Genomic DNA, 16,071 nt, shown 5'->3' with positions numbered 1-16,071 from the left:
TGAATCGCCATGAAGATAATACTTCTTTTGAAAGGTTCTTGGGCAGATAAAGAAAGATAAGCAGGTCTGTGATAAGTTTTAAAATACAGTACATTACTCCTATATAGAACCTATTCATTCTTCTACCGAACATAGTTTCGGAAAGACCACATTTAAAAATACATTACATTAGTCTTAAAATGGAGAAAAATGTTCCTTTATTGTATATAGCTGCAGCAAGATTACGGAGTACAGAAAACTTTTTTGATACTGTTTAGTGGAGCATCATGGCCAAGACTCTTCATTTGATGAAACTTTACTAACTTTAACTTAAAACACATGAGATTAATTTGGTAGCCTTTACTAACTATTTCTATTAAATATTTATTATTTTTTGTTAATATTTTTTTATTTTATTATTTTATTTAATAATTATTAATATTTTAAACTTATGTACACACACACACAGCATTACATATTTACTTTTTTGGTGTGCAGAGATGATTGATTTTAATGAACCCATTTAGCATCATCTTGATATAGCTTGATTGCGGCTTGTCGTGTGGTCCCTGTAGTTGATGCTAATTGGACCTCTTGTTTATTCAGCATGTTACTTCAGAGATACACAGAATACATATATAAATAAAACTTTATTTTATCCACAGGGATAACTTTGATGAAATGATGTTTCTTTGCACCATTCTCTATCAATTCTTGTTCTTCTGCTCATCTAACTCTCGACTTCTTTCCCAACCACACACTAGAGTCGTGGCTCCTGCACATATCATTCAGGAAAATGCAGAATGCAGAATTCTTGATTTCTAGCAAGTAAGAAAGAAAAGTAAGAAGAAAGTCCCTGTAGTTGTGGATCAGCAGTGTTGGTGTGCGGTTCTGTGGGTTCTGTGGAGCAGCAGTGTTCCTGTGCAGTTCTGTAGAGCAGCAGTGTTGGTGTGCGGTTCTGTGGGTTCTGTAGAGCAGCAGTGTTTGTGTGCAGTTCTATGTGTTCTGTGAATCAGCAGTGTTGGTGTGTGGTTCTGTGGGTTCTGTGAACCAGCAGTGTTCCTGTGCGGTTCTGTAGAGCAGCAGTGTTGGTGTGGGGTTCTGTGTGGTTCTGTAGAGCAGCAGTGTTGGTGTGCGGTTCTGTGGGTTCTGTAGAGCAGCAGTGTTGGTGTGCGATTCCGTGGGTTCTGTAGAGCAGCAGTGTTGGTGTGCGGTTCTGTGGGTTCTGTAGAGCAGCAGTGTTGGTGTGGGGTTCTGTGTGGTTCTGTAGAGCAGCAGTGTTGGTGTGCGATTCTGTGGGTTCTGTAGAGCAGCAGTGTTGGTGTGCGATTCCGTGGGTTCTTTAGAGCAGCAGTGTTGGTGTGCGGTTCTATGGGTTCTGTGAACCAGCAGTGTTCCTGTGTGGTTCTGTAGAGCAGCAGTGTTGGTGTGGGGTTTTGTGTGGTTCTGTAGAGCAGCAGTGTTGGTGTGGGGTTCTGTGTGGTTCTGTAGAGCAGCAGTGTTGGTGTGCGATTCTGTGGGTTCTGTAGAGCAGCAGTGTTGGTGTGCGATTCCGTGGGTTCTGTAGAGCAGCAGTGTTGGTGTGCGATTCTGTGGGTTCTGTAGAGCAGCAGTGTTGGTGTGGGGTTCTGTGTGGTTCTGTAGAGCAGCAGTGTTGGTGTGCGATTCTGTGGGTTCTGTAGAGCAGCAGTGTTGGTGTGCGATTCCGTGGGTTCTGTAGAGCAGCAGTGTTGGTGTGCGGTTCTATGGGTTCTGTGAACCAGCAGTGTTCCTGTGTGGTTCTGTAGAGCAGCAGTGTTGGTGTGGGGTTCTGTGTGGTTCTGTAGAGCAGCAGTGTTGGTGTGCGATTCTGTGGGTTCTGTAGAGCAGCAGTGTTGGTGTGCGATTCTGTGTGGTTCTGTAGAGCAGCAGTGTTGGTGTGCGATTCTGTGGGTTCTGTAGAGCAGCAGTGTTGGTGTGCGGTTCTGTGGGTTCTGTAGAGCAGCAGTGTTGGTGTGGGGTTCTGTGTGGTTCTGTAGAGCAGCAGTGTTGGTGTGGGGTTCTGTGTGGTTCTGTAGAGCAGCAGTGTTGGTGTGGGGTTCTGTGTGGTTCTGTAGAGCAACAGTGTTGGTGTGCGATTCTGTGGGTTCTGTAGAGCAGCAGTGTTGGTGTGCGGTTCTGTGGGTTCTGTAGAGCAGCAGTGTTGGTGTGGGGTTCTGTGTGGTTCTGTAGAGCAGCAGTGTTGGTGTGCGGTTCTGTGGGTTCTGTAGAGCAGCAGTGTTGGTGTGGGGTTCTGTGTGGTTCTGTAGAGCAGCAGTGTTGGTGTGGGGTTCTGTGTGGTTCTGTAGAGCAGCAGTGTTGGTGTGGGGTTCTGTGGGTTCTGTAGAGCAGCAGTGTTGGTGTGCGGTTCTGTGGGTTCTGTAGAGCAGCAGTGTTGGTGTGCGATTCTGTGGGTTCTGTAGAGCAGCAGTGTTGGTGTGCGATTCTGTGTGGTTCTGTAGAGCAGCAGTGTTGGTGTGCGATTCTGTGGGTTCTGTAGAGCAGCAGTGTTGGTGTGCGGTTCTGTGGGTTCTGTAGAGCAGCAGTGTTGGTGTGGGGTTCTGTGTGGTTCTGTAGAGCAGCAGTGTTGGTGTGGGGTTCTGTGTGGTTCTGTAGAGCAGCAGTGTTGGTGTGGGGTTCTGTGTGGTTCTGTAGAGCAACAGTGTTGGTGTGCGATTCTGTGGGTTCTATAGAGCAGCAGTGTTGGTGTGCGGTTCTGTGGGTTCTGTAGAGCAGCAGTGTTGGTGTGGGGTTCTGTGTGGTTCTGTAGAGCAGCAGTGTTGGTGTGCGGTTCTGTGGGTTCTGTAGAGCAGCAGTGTTGGTGTGGGGTTCTGTGTGGTTCTGTAGAGCAGCAGTGTTGGTGTGGGGTTCTGTGTGGTTCTGTAGAGCAGCAGTGTTGGTGTGGGGTTCTGTGGGTTCTGTAGAGCAGCAGTGTTGGTGTGCGGTTCTGTGGGTTCTGTAGAGCAGCAGTGTTGGTGTGCGGTTCTGTGGGTTCTGTAGAGCAGCAGTGTTGGTGTGCGGTTCTATGGGTTCTGTGAACCAGCAGTGTTCCTGTGCGGATCTGTAGAGCAGCAGTGTTGGTGTGCGGTTCTGTGGGTTCTGTAGAGCAGCAGTGTTCCTGTGCGGTTCTGTAGAGCAGCAGTGTTGGTGTGCAGTTCTGTGGGTTCTGTAGAGCAGCAGTGTTGGTGTGCGGTTCTGTGGGTTCTGTAGAGCAGCAGTGTTCCTGTGCGGTTCTGTAGAGCAGCAGTGTTGGTGTGCGGTTCTGTGGGTTCTGTAGAGCAGCAGTGTTGGTGTGCGGTTCTGTGGGTTCTGTGAACCAGCAGTGTTCCTGTGCGGTTCTGTAGAGCAGCAGTGTTGGTGTGCGGTTCCGTGGGTTCTGTAGAGCAGCAGTGTTGGTGTGCGGTTCTGTGGGTTCTGTAGAGCAGCAGTGTTGGTGTGCGGTTCTGTGGGTTCTGTAGAGCAGCAGTGTTGGTGTGCGGTTCTGTGGGTTCTGTAGAGCAGCAGTGTTGGTGTGCGGTTCTGTGGGTTCTGTAGAGCAGCAGTGTTGGTGTGCGGTTCTATGGGTTCTGTGAACCAGCAGTGTTCCTGTGCGGTTCTGTAGAGCAGCAGTGTTGGTGTGCGGTTCTGTAGAGCAGCAGTGTTGGTGTGCGGTTCTGTAGAGCAGCAGTGTTCCTGTGCGGTTCTGTAGAGCAGCAGTGTTGGTGTGCGGTTCTGTAGAGCAGCAGTGTTCCTGTGCGGTTCTGTGGCTGCAGTTGCCCTCTGCCCCGACTCCCCCTGCCTGTTCCAGGCACAGCCGCCCGGCCCTGTGCACTACGTGTGCCCCTGACATGTGCACTAATCCAAACAGTGTACGGACGGAGAGCTGTTCATCGCCGGGCCAGCGTGGAGAATCACAAAGGCTAATTGACAGGGCTGGCACGGGTATAAGGGCAACAGACTCAAGTGCTCTCTGAGTTTGTTTATAATGGCTAGTGGTTTATTGATGAAGACTTCAGTTACATCCTTGTTGTCATGACCTATTTTTACTGTAATGACTATACACACACTTTTTCAACATGGCAAAAGGGAATAGAAACAGAATAGAATAGAATAGAATAAACATTGTTTATGGAGTGCTGAACTTGGCCCAAAGTAGTAATCTCGATGAAAAATGTGGCATGATTCCTTTCACAATCTTGCAATCTCACAAAGTAATCAGTCTCCTGTCTCTCCGTGTGTCATGTTTTGACATATATGACATGTCTGATAACACAGATTTATTGGCATCTCGGGAGCTCACAGAGGACCTTCAACATGTATTACAAGTGCTGAAGACGGATAAATGGACCTGGTGCTACAAAGATGTTCAGATATGAGCAAAGCCTCAACGTTTCATTAGAGAGCTGATGTTTGTGTACTGAACATGTACCTTTCAGACATTTGAGGAATTCTTTCAACACATGCTGTTGTTTTTGCCAATGGTAATATAGTTATTAGTGAAAACACACACAAAAAATATTAAACCAGTTCTTATGAAGACTAAAAGGACTGTACTGTCTTTCATGACTTCACTGTACTTTAGCAAACTGGCTCCTCCTGTGGTTTAGTAGATTAATCTGAAGCCACACCCAGTCCATGGTTCACATGTACATTTTAAATGAGTTCCCATCTTCATTAGCACCTGTATTCATTAGAACATAAAAGACAAAAAAAGTGATTCTCAATGTGTCTTTCTGCTACCGACAACTTAGCTGTGAGACGGTGCTAATGTTTATCTTTCTACAGGTGTCATATGTCTGATTGGGAGTGCATGTTTCTGATTTACCGCCTAAGGCAAATGATGCTCACCTCTCGAGACACCCCCGCCACACCCCCCGCCTGCTTTGCTCTCAGGGCTGCTGTTCAATTATCCCACACAATCAAACACGATAAGCCCCTGAAGACACAGTCAACCAGGAGCCCACTATTGCAAACCCATCACGCCCAGCAGCGCTAGGTGAACTGTAGATGCACAGGCCGGGACTGTCGTCTCATCCCGTCATCTCACGTTATCGTCTCACGCGCCACTTATTAGGGCCAGACATCATGTGCTGTAGCACTGCATGATACAGTAGAATCACGTAGCAGGTGGAGTTGTGTGGTGGGGGTGTGTGGTGGAGGTGTGTGGTGGGGGTGTATGGTGGGGGTGTGTGGTGGGGGCGTGTGGTGGGGGGTGTGTGGTGGGGGGTGTGGTGGGGGTGTGTGGTGGGGGGTGTGGTGGGGGTGTGTGGTGGGGGGTGTGGTGGGGGGTGTGTGGTGGGGGGTGTGTGGTGGGGGTGTGGTGGGGGCGTGTGGTGGGGGGTGTGTGGTGGGGGGTGTGGTGGGGGGTGTGTGGTGGGGGGGTGTGGTGGGGGTGTGTGGTGGGGGGTGTGTGGTGGGGGGTGTGGTGGGGGGTGTGTGGTGGGGGGTGTGGTGGGGGGGTGTGGTGGGGGGTGTGGTGGGGCGTGTGGTGGGGGTGTGTGGTGGGGGGTGTGGTGGGGGGTGTGGTGGGGGTGTGTGGTGGAGGGTGTGTGGTGGGGGGTGTGGTGGGGGTGTGTGGTGGAGGTGTGTGGTGGGGGTGTGTGGTGGAGGTGTGTGGTGGAGGCGTGTGGTGGGGGTGTGTGGTGGGGGGTGTGGTGGGGGTGTGTGGTGGGGGGGGTGTGGTGGGGGGTGTGGTGGGGCGTGTGGTGGGGGTGTGTGGTGGGGGGTGTGGTGGGGGGTGTGGTGGGGGGTGTGTGGTGGGGGGTGTGGTGGGGGTGTGTGGTGGAGGTGTGTGGTGGGGGTGTGTGGTGGAGGTGTGTGGTGGAGGCGTGTGGTGGGGGTGTGTGGTGGGGGTGTGTGGTGGGGGCGTGTGGTGGAGGCGTGTGGTGGGGGTGTGTGGTGGAGGTGTGTGGTGGGGGCGTGACTGTGATGCTCTGATGGTGCCACAGACCTGAGGGAGTCTTGAGCAAAACCTGCAAAATTCAGGCAAAATCTACAATCAATAAAGCTGGGTTGGTGCACGGCACATCTGCTGGACTCTCCTCTGCCCTACTAAAGTCATGTTGTTTTATGCAGATGGCCTTCTATTAGCATAATGCAAATTGAATTAGTCTCTATTGCTTGGGCTTGGATGGCTTTGATGCTGCTTTCGCAGAAGGGGTTGCTGGCCGGCGCTGGACTGCGTTAGGACCGCATTTGGTGTCTCCGCGCCTCGCTGAGCTGTGGAGGTGTCAGTGAAGATTTGTAACGATCTGTAACCAACTCCACCTCAGGGAGAAGAGTGAGAGCGTCACTGCTGGGGACGCTCAGCTGAGCACGCAGATGCCCGTCCTGGCTGTCGGGGACAGAGTAGGGCCTTTCCTGCCCTGCAGTTATGACATAAATGAGGCCAACCTGCCTTTATAACCAACCGCACAGCAACACTGCACTGCCTCCTGTGTGTTGCTTGCTGGGACACACACACACACACACACACACACACACATATATATAATATATACAGAGCATGTATAATATATACTCTGGTTTCGGGGTATCACTATGCGATTATGGGGAACAGGAACAGTGTAATGCTTTAAAAACAGACAGAATAATCTCTATACCACACACTCACACAATCTCTCTCTCTCTCTCTCTCTCTCTCTCTCTCTCACACACACACACACACACACACACACACACACACACACACCTATACATATACATATACCTTCTCTCTTTCCTCCTTAGTTCTCTCTCTTTTTATTTTGACATTTGTACAAATAGAATGTTCCAGGCCCTCAGAACTGGCAGTGTCAGGTCAGTCAGTCTACATGTGAAGGTGTCTCAGGTCAGTCAGTCTACATGTGATGGTGTCTCAGGTCAGTCAGTCTACATGTGATGGTGTCTCAGGTCAGTCAGTCTACATGTGATGGTGTTTTCCTTTTGGTTGGCTAATGGTATAATGGAACCTCCAGCTCAATTAAGCCCCTTTAGAAGCACATATGTGATTGGCAGCTGCTTTCTAACTTCCACTGGACTTTGAAGAGCAAAGTTTCTCTACTGAGGGAACGAATCCATGGTAATTACACACAAGGGATTCGGAGATTTTATGTTGCATTAGTGATGTGCATCAGCTCTTTCAGCTCACCCCTGTTAGCATTGCCACGTGACCATAAGACTGTGGCTCAGACATAAAGACTGTTTCAGAGATAAAGACTTCATGTCCTCCACCCGGCTGTGGGTATTGTGCGGTATATGGCATTCATATTTTTACTCAAACGTAGACTATGAATTGATGTTTGTGCATTTGGTCTCCCGCCCTACAGTCTGATGAACGGACTGTGGAGTTATTAGTCAGTCTTATTTACGCAGGGAGGGTAGACGTCTCATTCTCACCATGCACCATATTAGCATAACATGAACAGACTTAGAAAGGCCTGCACACATGATCTAGTCAACAGCACAGTCTTAAACCCACTGTGCAGAACTAAGTACTGGGTTTTGTGCTACATTCCATAAGAGAGATCCTATAATGGAGTGCACTGCAGACACAGTCATAGGCAGTAAATGGAGTTTCTAGTGTAATCGAATCAAATAATAATGTCCAGTCCTCAGCAGGCAGTAATGGAAGGCAGGAGTTTCATTAACAAGGCCGTGTGTCATGGGCCAAAGGAATTAATGTCAGTATTTTTGAACCCACATTCGATGCTAATTTGAAATCGATTGTAAAATATTATGTGAGAACCAGGATGAGTTCCTGTGGTATGGCCTCTGTGTTTTACTAGACATGCGGAGACTGATAGTGTTTCACACATGTGGAAGGAGAAAACAGCAGGTGAACTGCACTGCCAGGACTCTAGTAGATGTGGTTCAAGGAGCTCAGAAAGTGAATACAAGTAAAAGTGGAAAAAGATGCTAAATATCCAGAGCTATTTACCATACATCAAAATCTAAGGCGGTGAATTTGAAGTATCAGTATGTGTAACAATGTATATGAAGTGTTAACATGTGTAAGTGTAACAGTGTATATGAAGTATTAGAATGTGTAACAGTGTACATGAACTGTTAACATGTGTATGTGAAACATACGACAAATTAGAATTTGTAATTAATTTGTATGTGAATAATTAGCATAGCATCTTACCGCTTCAATTTTGAACTGTGCCAATTGTTTAAATCCTTCAGCTGTTCACCATTTCCCAACATCCCTCCAGTCTCCACACGTCTCCACATGTCTCCACATGTCTCCACACGTCTCCACATGTCTCCACACGTCTCCACACGTCTCCACACGTCTCCAAATGTCTCCACATGTCTCCAAATGTCTCCACACGTCTCCAAATGTCTCCACATGTCTCCAAATGTCTCCACACGTCTCCAAATGTCTCCACATGTCTCCAAATGTCTCCACACGTCTCCAAATGTCTCCACACGTCTCCACACGTCTCCACACGTCTCCAAATGTCTCCACACGTCTCCACACGTCTCCACACGTCTCCACACGTCTCCACATGTCTCCACACGTCTCCACATGTCTCCACATGTCTCCACACGTCTCCAAATGTCTCCACACGTCTCCACACGTCTCCACACGTCTCCAAATGTCTCCACATGTCTCCAAATGTCTCCACACGTCTCCAAATGTCTCCACATGTCTCCACAGGAGCTCTGACTCACCTGTTACTCTAACAGATCCTCTCTCTCCCTCTCTCTCTCTCTCTCTCTCTCTCTCTCTCTCATTATAGTGGTGGATGTTCTTATTTAAGCTGCTGTCCTGACTGAGGTGAGAGAGAGGTTAGATTTAGCTCTGTCTCAGGGAGACGTCCTCACAAGCGCTGATAATGGACAGCCGGAGTGACTGTTTGGTGCTTCTGCTGCTTGTCCTGGGTAGTGCTGCCACGGCACTGGAGGTCCCTCTCGACCGTGAGTACCAGAAACACACACACATGCACACACACACACACACACACACACACACACACACACACACACACACACACACACTGCCCTAGATAGCCCCCCCCCCCCCCCCCCCCCCCCCCCCACCCCCACTCAGATATTTCTATCCGTGCTGCTAGACTCCAGACATGCAGGACTCACAGGCTTCTCTTCACAATGTTTCCCTCCCAAGATGCACAAACCCATTTGCATTTACTGAAGGTATCATTACTGAGGCTGTTTACTGTGCAAACGAGCACTATCAGATAGACAGACACAGAGTGAGAGAACGGGAGAGAACACATGAACAGTAAGAGAGGACGTTGAGACAGATGTCAGGACTGCGTTCTAGGTTATTATTAAAGGGTGCCATTTGCCTGCATTATGGCCCCAATTCCTAAAGTCTTATACTGTAGAGAGAGAGAGAGAGCGAGAGAGAGAGTGTGTATTTGATGATCAAAGAGAAGACGAGAGGTCTTTTGAAGACGGTGATCCCTCGTTTCTTAACTCAACACTAATATGTGGTTTTCTGTCATGCTTGCTGTTGTTTCTGTGCTTTTGGGGATAAAGCTAAAGTTCTGGAAGGATGTAAGTCATTTCTTGGTGTGACTCCTGTACATCTTTGGCTTGGATTTTGCTTCAAGATTAGCGTTCTGTTTGTTTGTTTGTTTGTTTGTGTTTTCTTTGTTTGTTTGTTTGTGACTGAGACATTATTTGCATGCACTCACCGTGCAAGGTTTATTTTTTGAGTTAGACTCTTGATTTGTTTTGCACTTGTGCTTTCCTCAGGACATTTAGCTCTAAGCGGATGAGGATACTGTACATTCTTGTACTCTTCTAAAGGGTACAGCTCAGAGTTTAGCGTTCAGTCACACAAGTGCACACAGGCAAGCTGATTCACAATCAGACAAAGTGATTCTAGCTCATTGTGCCTCTGGACATGTTGCATGCTCGGTTATGTGGTTTGTTATGATTTTCTTTCTGCTTCAATGTCGTGTTTTGCCTGGTTAGAAATAGAATTTTGCTTGACGTGTTTGGTTGTGTGTGCTAATGTAGGGCAGAGAGGCGGCCAGAGAACACCGCCATGCTTGTGTTATTGCTGTGACCTCTCATATAATGAGAGAACGATATGGCATCTCCCTAATCCATTATAATCTGTGTGTGATGTTAGTGCCACAGCCTCCGACCATAACCCACCAGTCCCCTAAAGACTACATCGTGGACCCACGTGAGAATATTGTCATCCACTGTGAGGCCAAGGGAAAGCCCCACCCGAGGTGAGGGATCTCAGTCACGTCAGTCACTATTCACGTCAGTCACTATTCACGTCAGTCACTATTCACGTCAGTCACTATTCACGTCAGCATTCACCTGAAAACATAGCCACATAATCATGTGTAACGGCTTTGTAAGCGTATGGCACGAAGATTTCCCAGAGCTGATAAGATTAAATATTTGTCTGCAAGGAAATGCAGTTGAAAATCACAGAATAAAGCGAAAAGTCTAGAGTTGGGTGTCTTTGCGTTCCTTCTCTTGTTATTAAAGGCCATTTCACCTTCAATTCTGAAATTAATAAATCTGAATGAATTCAGTACTCATCAAAAATGAACGCCAGGCTGAGTAGTGCAGGCATCCCAGTCCTGTTCCAGTGGCTGTAAGATGAACAGTCACTGTTTCAGATAATAAAGATGGACATTTCCACTGTGATGGTCACACGGGAACGAGACCGATTGTCTCCATTCCTTCATTATGGTAATTAATAGAAAGGTCTGTGGAAACGCTTCACTGATGTTGTTTATAGGCTGCGGTGTTGCCTTCTCCTCTGCACACAACTGTGGTCGTATTGGCCAATCAGACTGAGAGGCAGCCACGTTGTTAATTCATTCACGTTACAATGTTTCCTCTCGTGGTGCCCCGGAAGCTTCTCCTGGACGAGGAACGGCCTGCACTTGGACATCGGTAAAGACGCCAAGGTGACGATGAAGCCTCGTTCCGGCACCCTGGTGATTGACATCAGCAGCGGGGAGAAGGCGGAGTCCTACGAGGGCGTCTACCAGTGCACCGCCCGCAACAAACATGGCACCGCCCTCTCCAACAACATCGTCATCCGCCAGTCCCGTACGTGGCAGCCTCTTGAGCTCCGCGGCCCTGTGGTCCCGTCTGATCAGCCTTCGCTTTAGGCCTCTCACGCTCTTTCACTGCACATCTTTAGTTTGCAACACTTTGTGGAAGGTCTCCCATCGTCTCATATCAATTAGATTTTGCAGTTAGTGTGAAAATTATGTGTTTGCCATCGTCAAGGCACTTATTTTGGGATGGTGTATGAATTTGAACATAGTGCATGTAAAGTTTCTTCTGTTCTCCTCATGCTGATGGTGGGATTAAGACACTGAAGCAGTATGTTCTCATTATGATGATGTTGGGATTAAGACACTGAAGCAGTATGTTCTCATTATGATGATGTTGGGATCAAGGCAGTACCTCTAATGCTGATATTAGGATTAATACAGTACTCCTTGCTGATGTTAGGATTAAGACAGTACTCCTCGTCTGATGTTAGGTTTAAGACAGTACTCCTCGTCTGATGTTAGGATTAAGACCGTACTCCTCGTCTGATGTTAGGTTTAAGACCATACTCCTCGTCTGATGTTAGAATTAAGACCATACTCCTTGTCTGATGTTAGAATTAAGACGACAGTACTTTCTGATTTTAGGACTGCTGCAGTGAAACCGCATGTTCTCCTCCCCATTCCGAGTGTTCCCCCATCATCAGTGATGTGTGGACCCCTGCGGTGTGTGTAATCAGCAGTGTGGTGTGTGTAATCAGTGGTGTGGTGTGTGCTGTGCCTTGCAGGCTCCCCCCTGTGGTCGAAGGAGCGGATCAAACCCATTGTGGTCCAAGAGGGCTTACCTCTGGTGTTGAGGTGCCAGCCGCCCGCTGGTCTCCCCCCACCCATTATCTTCTGGATGGACAACAGTAAGCTCTCCCCTGTCTCCTGTCTCATGTCCCCTGTCCCCTGTCTCATGTATCCGGCTCAAACTTCAGCTCAGACTCTGCACCAGGCACTCCAAGCAATCCATGAGTTGCCCCTTCAGCACACACATGTGTGCAAGTCCAGGTACATCAGTGTTCACTTGAAAGTATTGTGTGCACTTGTTGCTCGAGGTGAAGCATTTTATCATTTAAAAAAATTAATGAGGTTGTCCTACAAGATTTGGTGTGGCTTGAATTTTAACACACCTTACAAGCTTTAACTGCAAAACATCATCTACATAATCAATTTATATTGTGTGTATATATATATATATATATATATATATATATATATATATACTCTTTTAATTTTTAATTTTTTTAGTTCAAGTAAAAGTGTTGTCAGGACAAAACAACACATAAATATATGCTTTTCTTTAATCTGTGTTAGAACAGAGCAGGAATGTGGGTGTGAAAACTCATCCCTGCATGAGAACTCCTATTCTAGAAGCTTCCCTGTATAGAGCTGAATATCTAAGGTTACTTCAGCTGTCACAGTACACCCCAGCCCTCCTTCTGATTCCTATTAGGGGTTTCTGTTTTTACCATAGCGTCATGTCTCCGTGCTAGACGTTAGCATCACCTGCTTGAGTTGTAAGGTTAAGGCAGCAGAGCAATCCCCTTCTCTTTTGTTCTCTCTCTCTCTACCTGCTGGAGCATGTAGCTGTCACCCCAACCCTTCAACAGCACCAGAGTCTTACCCTCCACCGGCCTGATCTGCCATCCCTCACTGCTCCCTGTCATCTCTCTCTTCCTCTCTCTTTCATTCCCTCTCTGTTTCTATCTCTCTGTCTCCTCCCCCTCTCTCTTCTTTCTCATTTCTTTTCCTCTGTTTTTATCTTTGTCCTCTCTCCCCCTCTTATTCTTTTCTTCTTTCCTTTCTCTCTCTCTCTCTCTCTCTCTCTCTCTCCCTCCCTCCCTCCCTCTTTCCTATCCTCTCCTACAGATTTCCAGAGGCTTCCCCAGAGCAGGCGGGTGTCTCAGGCCCTGAACGGCGACCTCTACTTCTCCAACGTGATGACGGAAGATTCCAGAAGCGACTACATCTGTTACGCACGCTTCCCCCACACACAGACCATTCAGCAGAAGCAGCCCGTCACAGTGCGCGTCTTCAACAGTGAGTCTCTTATGATGGAGACGTACATCTGTAGGAGAGAGGCTGGGGGGACGTTGCTCATTGTAATGATTATGATAACCATGGTTCAGATGACACCAGCACTGAATGGAGGACATTGTTTGAAATCATATAGGTTTTTTGTTTGAGGAGATTGCAATAAAACCCCCAAATCTTCATTCATTCTTTAAAGCACCATCGATTCTCTGAGGAACAAAATATGCTCTTGAGTCAAGCAGGATTTTGTGAAATGTCACAGACTGTACAATAATGCAACTGTTTGACCCTTTTCCCTTTGTTTAGTTAAGTACACAGTCCTTTTACGTTATCTCCACAGACTCCACATACAGTATGTTTTGTTAATCACAGACTTTTGATTGTTTTTATTATCATTCATGTGCATTTCGACCTTCTGTTGTCTTACAGTGGAAGCAATCAATGAAACAATGGAAACTTATTTGAATGACACTGATTTGTTTGGTGGTGAGTGATGGCGCCCCCTAGTGATTGCCCCTTAATCATTTAACCAACCCTCTGAAGATTAACCCTCTATCCTAGTTTAACCAACCGCAGAACTCGGTCACTAACCCGAATCTTAAATCTACCTTTCTCGCCTCACCCAACCAAATGTGGCTTCTCATACTGTTCAGAATGTGTGTTCTTTTCTTTTTTCTATAAATTTCCCTGCTGTGTGATTGCCTAAAGCTCTCTAGATGCCACAGGGTTTTGCATGGCGGAGTTTTCCCCTGCCGGATCTGAATAAATGATTGCACACTGCAATTACATATTCAAATAACAGATTATATAAGTGAAAAGAGTTTGATTGGATAAGCGAAGTGCATCACTGAGATTTGCAATATTTTTTGTCAGCTTTTAAGAACATTAACTTAACATTAACTGGCCTGCAACATTTAGGACTAAACAATGAGGTGGATTTTGATCGCCAGACTTTCTCTTTTCCTCCGTTCCTCTTCACTGGTCCTCACAATCTTTTTTTCTAAGACTGGCTGCAAATGGCTCATTTGTCATTGTTCACTCTATGGGCGAGATTTACTAAAGCTTGTAGCATGAAAATATAATGAAATTCTGAAAAATAGATAATATGTCATGTTACAATAGCGTCGCATTAAACTTTCAATGTGCTCCCAGCTACAGTAAATCTGTCTCTACATTTTTCCTTTTTTCCCAGTTTGTCATATTTTATTTATTCAATATTATTATTATTATTATTATTTGTTTGTTTTTGTTTTTTTAATTATTTAAATTTTGGTTGATTTAAAGTCTTCATATGCTGTGTAGCAGGGCTTTCCTCAATCCTCTGCTACATGGCGCAGTTCATTACAGCTTCAATATGAGTACCAAGACAAATTGAGATTAAATCTAACCTGTGCAGAAAACGCTTTCAAAAGCTTTCCTGTGGACAAAAACTGACCAGTCGTGAAGCACTGGAAGTTTGTAATAGGCTCATGACATGAATGTTTAGGATAGATATACCCATAACCTCAAAATGGAAACACATGCATTCCTTAATAATTAAAGAGCATTTTTGAGAGAAGACAAATCCAAAACAATAGATATATAATTTCATAATAATAATAATATGATCTTAACTATGAAGAGACTATGAGGCTGACGTGGCTAACCGGGCAGTGAGAAGTCTTATTCTGAATGTTCTTCCTTCAGATGAGGCGGCGGAGGAGAGGAAGCCTGCCTTCCTGCTTCCAGAAGGTTCTCCCAGCTCCAAGCTGGTGCTCAGAGGGCAGGTGCTGGAGCTCGAGTGCATTGCTGAGGGACTGTGAGTCTCCTCCTGCTTTTACTCCTCCTCACGCTTCACACTCACACCACTTTAGTGGCGTCAAAACAGCTTCTGTTGATCTACCGGTTTAATCAGAGTAAATAAGTTGACCTTAGCTATGTAATATGTAGTCATATAGCTCTACTCATTTTTATAATCTCTCTCTCTCTCTCTCTCTTCCCCCCCCCCCCCCCCCCCCCCCCCACCCCCAGCCCCACTCCAGAGATCTCCTGGATTAAAGTGAGCGGTGAGCTCCCCGCTAAACGGACCTCCTTCCAGAACTTTGAGAAAACGCTGCGGATCGTGAACGTGTCTGAGGAGGACGCGGGCGGGTACCAGTGCACTGCCAGGAACCGGCTGGGCTCCGCCCAACACATCATCCATGTCAGCGTGAAAGGTGGGAGAGGAACGGCCCGGATGGACAGTCCAGACACCTCACAACCCCTGCCGCTCCCCCTACATTTCCTCCTATTGATTTTTAAATGCGGTACACGACTACTTTATCCGGGGAGCTAATGTCCTGTCGGCAAACACGGCCGAAGATTGAGAAACCGTTATTAGATTGTCTGGAGAAAAGTGCAGTACGGGAAACCGAGGTTCTGAAGGTTGATACCATTAAGGAGCAGTACAGTATATTCCTCATTGTAAACACAACCCGATGGTAAAATGATGCATGATGTCTGTATCATATAAACAAGATAAAAACATTGTTTGACCCATTAACTCCCTCATGATTACGTAATTGTGCCTCTCTGGAGTCTAACGCAGGTTCACAGCTGTGCTGGCGTAACGTTCGTGTGTCTGTTGTTCTGTTCTGGCTGTTGGCAGCTGCTCCATATTGGATCCGCGCTCCCCAGAATCTCGTCTTGGCCCCACTGGAGAGTGGCGGGTTGACGTGCCGAGCTGGAGGGAACCCCAAGCCCACCGTCGCCTGGTTCATAAACGGCGACCCGATCGACAGTCAGCCTTCCTCTTTATCACTCTTTGGTGTAGCATACGAGCTGTGTGTGGCGTTCACACCGATGTTGGTGATAAGGATTCTGAATCTGTGTTCACGCCTAATAAGCTGTAGACCAAGTCATTAAAGTGCATGAAATCACCATTGGTCCCACTGTGCTGTGACTTACAGTTAGTTAAAGCTTTTGCGTTGTCTGTTGTGTTTCTAATAGATTTCCCTGAAGAGCCCAGTAGGCGAGTGGAGGATGATACCATCATTTTCACTGAAGTCCAGAC

General features: G+C 47.0%; 1 protein-coding gene across 28 annotated transcripts in view; it reads left to right on the top strand.

Moving 5' to 3' along the window:
• The window catches only part of nrcamb (neuronal cell adhesion molecule b), a 79,483-nt gene that overhangs the window by 44,117 nt on the left and 19,295 nt on the right, over positions 1 to 16,071 (top strand). For 12 of the 28 annotated variants that reach the window (XM_077007216.1, XM_077007201.1, XM_077007213.1 and 9 more), the window contains 11 exons: positions 8,701 to 8,880; positions 9,466 to 9,483; positions 10,067 to 10,172; positions 10,817 to 11,013; positions 11,750 to 11,872; positions 12,876 to 13,046; positions 13,470 to 13,526; positions 14,727 to 14,838; positions 15,051 to 15,235; positions 15,667 to 15,798; positions 16,008 to 16,071. The exon at positions 16,008 to 16,071 is cut by the window's right edge and continues 80 nt beyond it. In XM_077007216.1, the coding sequence (XP_076863331.1) occupies positions 8,799 to 8,880; positions 9,466 to 9,483; positions 10,067 to 10,172; positions 10,817 to 11,013; positions 11,750 to 11,872; positions 12,876 to 13,046; positions 13,470 to 13,526; positions 14,727 to 14,838; positions 15,051 to 15,235; positions 15,667 to 15,798; positions 16,008 to 16,071 (1,247 nt within the window). In that variant the 5' untranslated portion in view covers positions 8,701 to 8,798. The remainder of the gene's footprint in view (positions 1 to 8,700; positions 8,881 to 9,465; positions 9,484 to 10,066; positions 10,173 to 10,816; positions 11,014 to 11,749; positions 11,873 to 12,875; positions 13,047 to 13,469; positions 13,527 to 14,726; positions 14,839 to 15,050; positions 15,236 to 15,666; positions 15,799 to 16,007) is intronic. The other 16 variants (XM_077007217.1, XM_077007208.1, XM_077007202.1 and 13 more) reach the window with 4 other exon arrangements.

The sequence above is a fragment of the Brachyhypopomus gauderio genome, chromosome 5, assembly GCF_052324685.1.
Source record: "Brachyhypopomus gauderio isolate BG-103 chromosome 5, BGAUD_0.2, whole genome shotgun sequence".
NCBI lineage: Eukaryota > Metazoa > Chordata > Actinopteri > Gymnotiformes > Hypopomidae > Brachyhypopomus > Brachyhypopomus gauderio.
The sequence above is the reverse complement of the archived record's forward strand: the minus strand, read 5'-3'. Positions and strand labels throughout refer to the sequence as shown.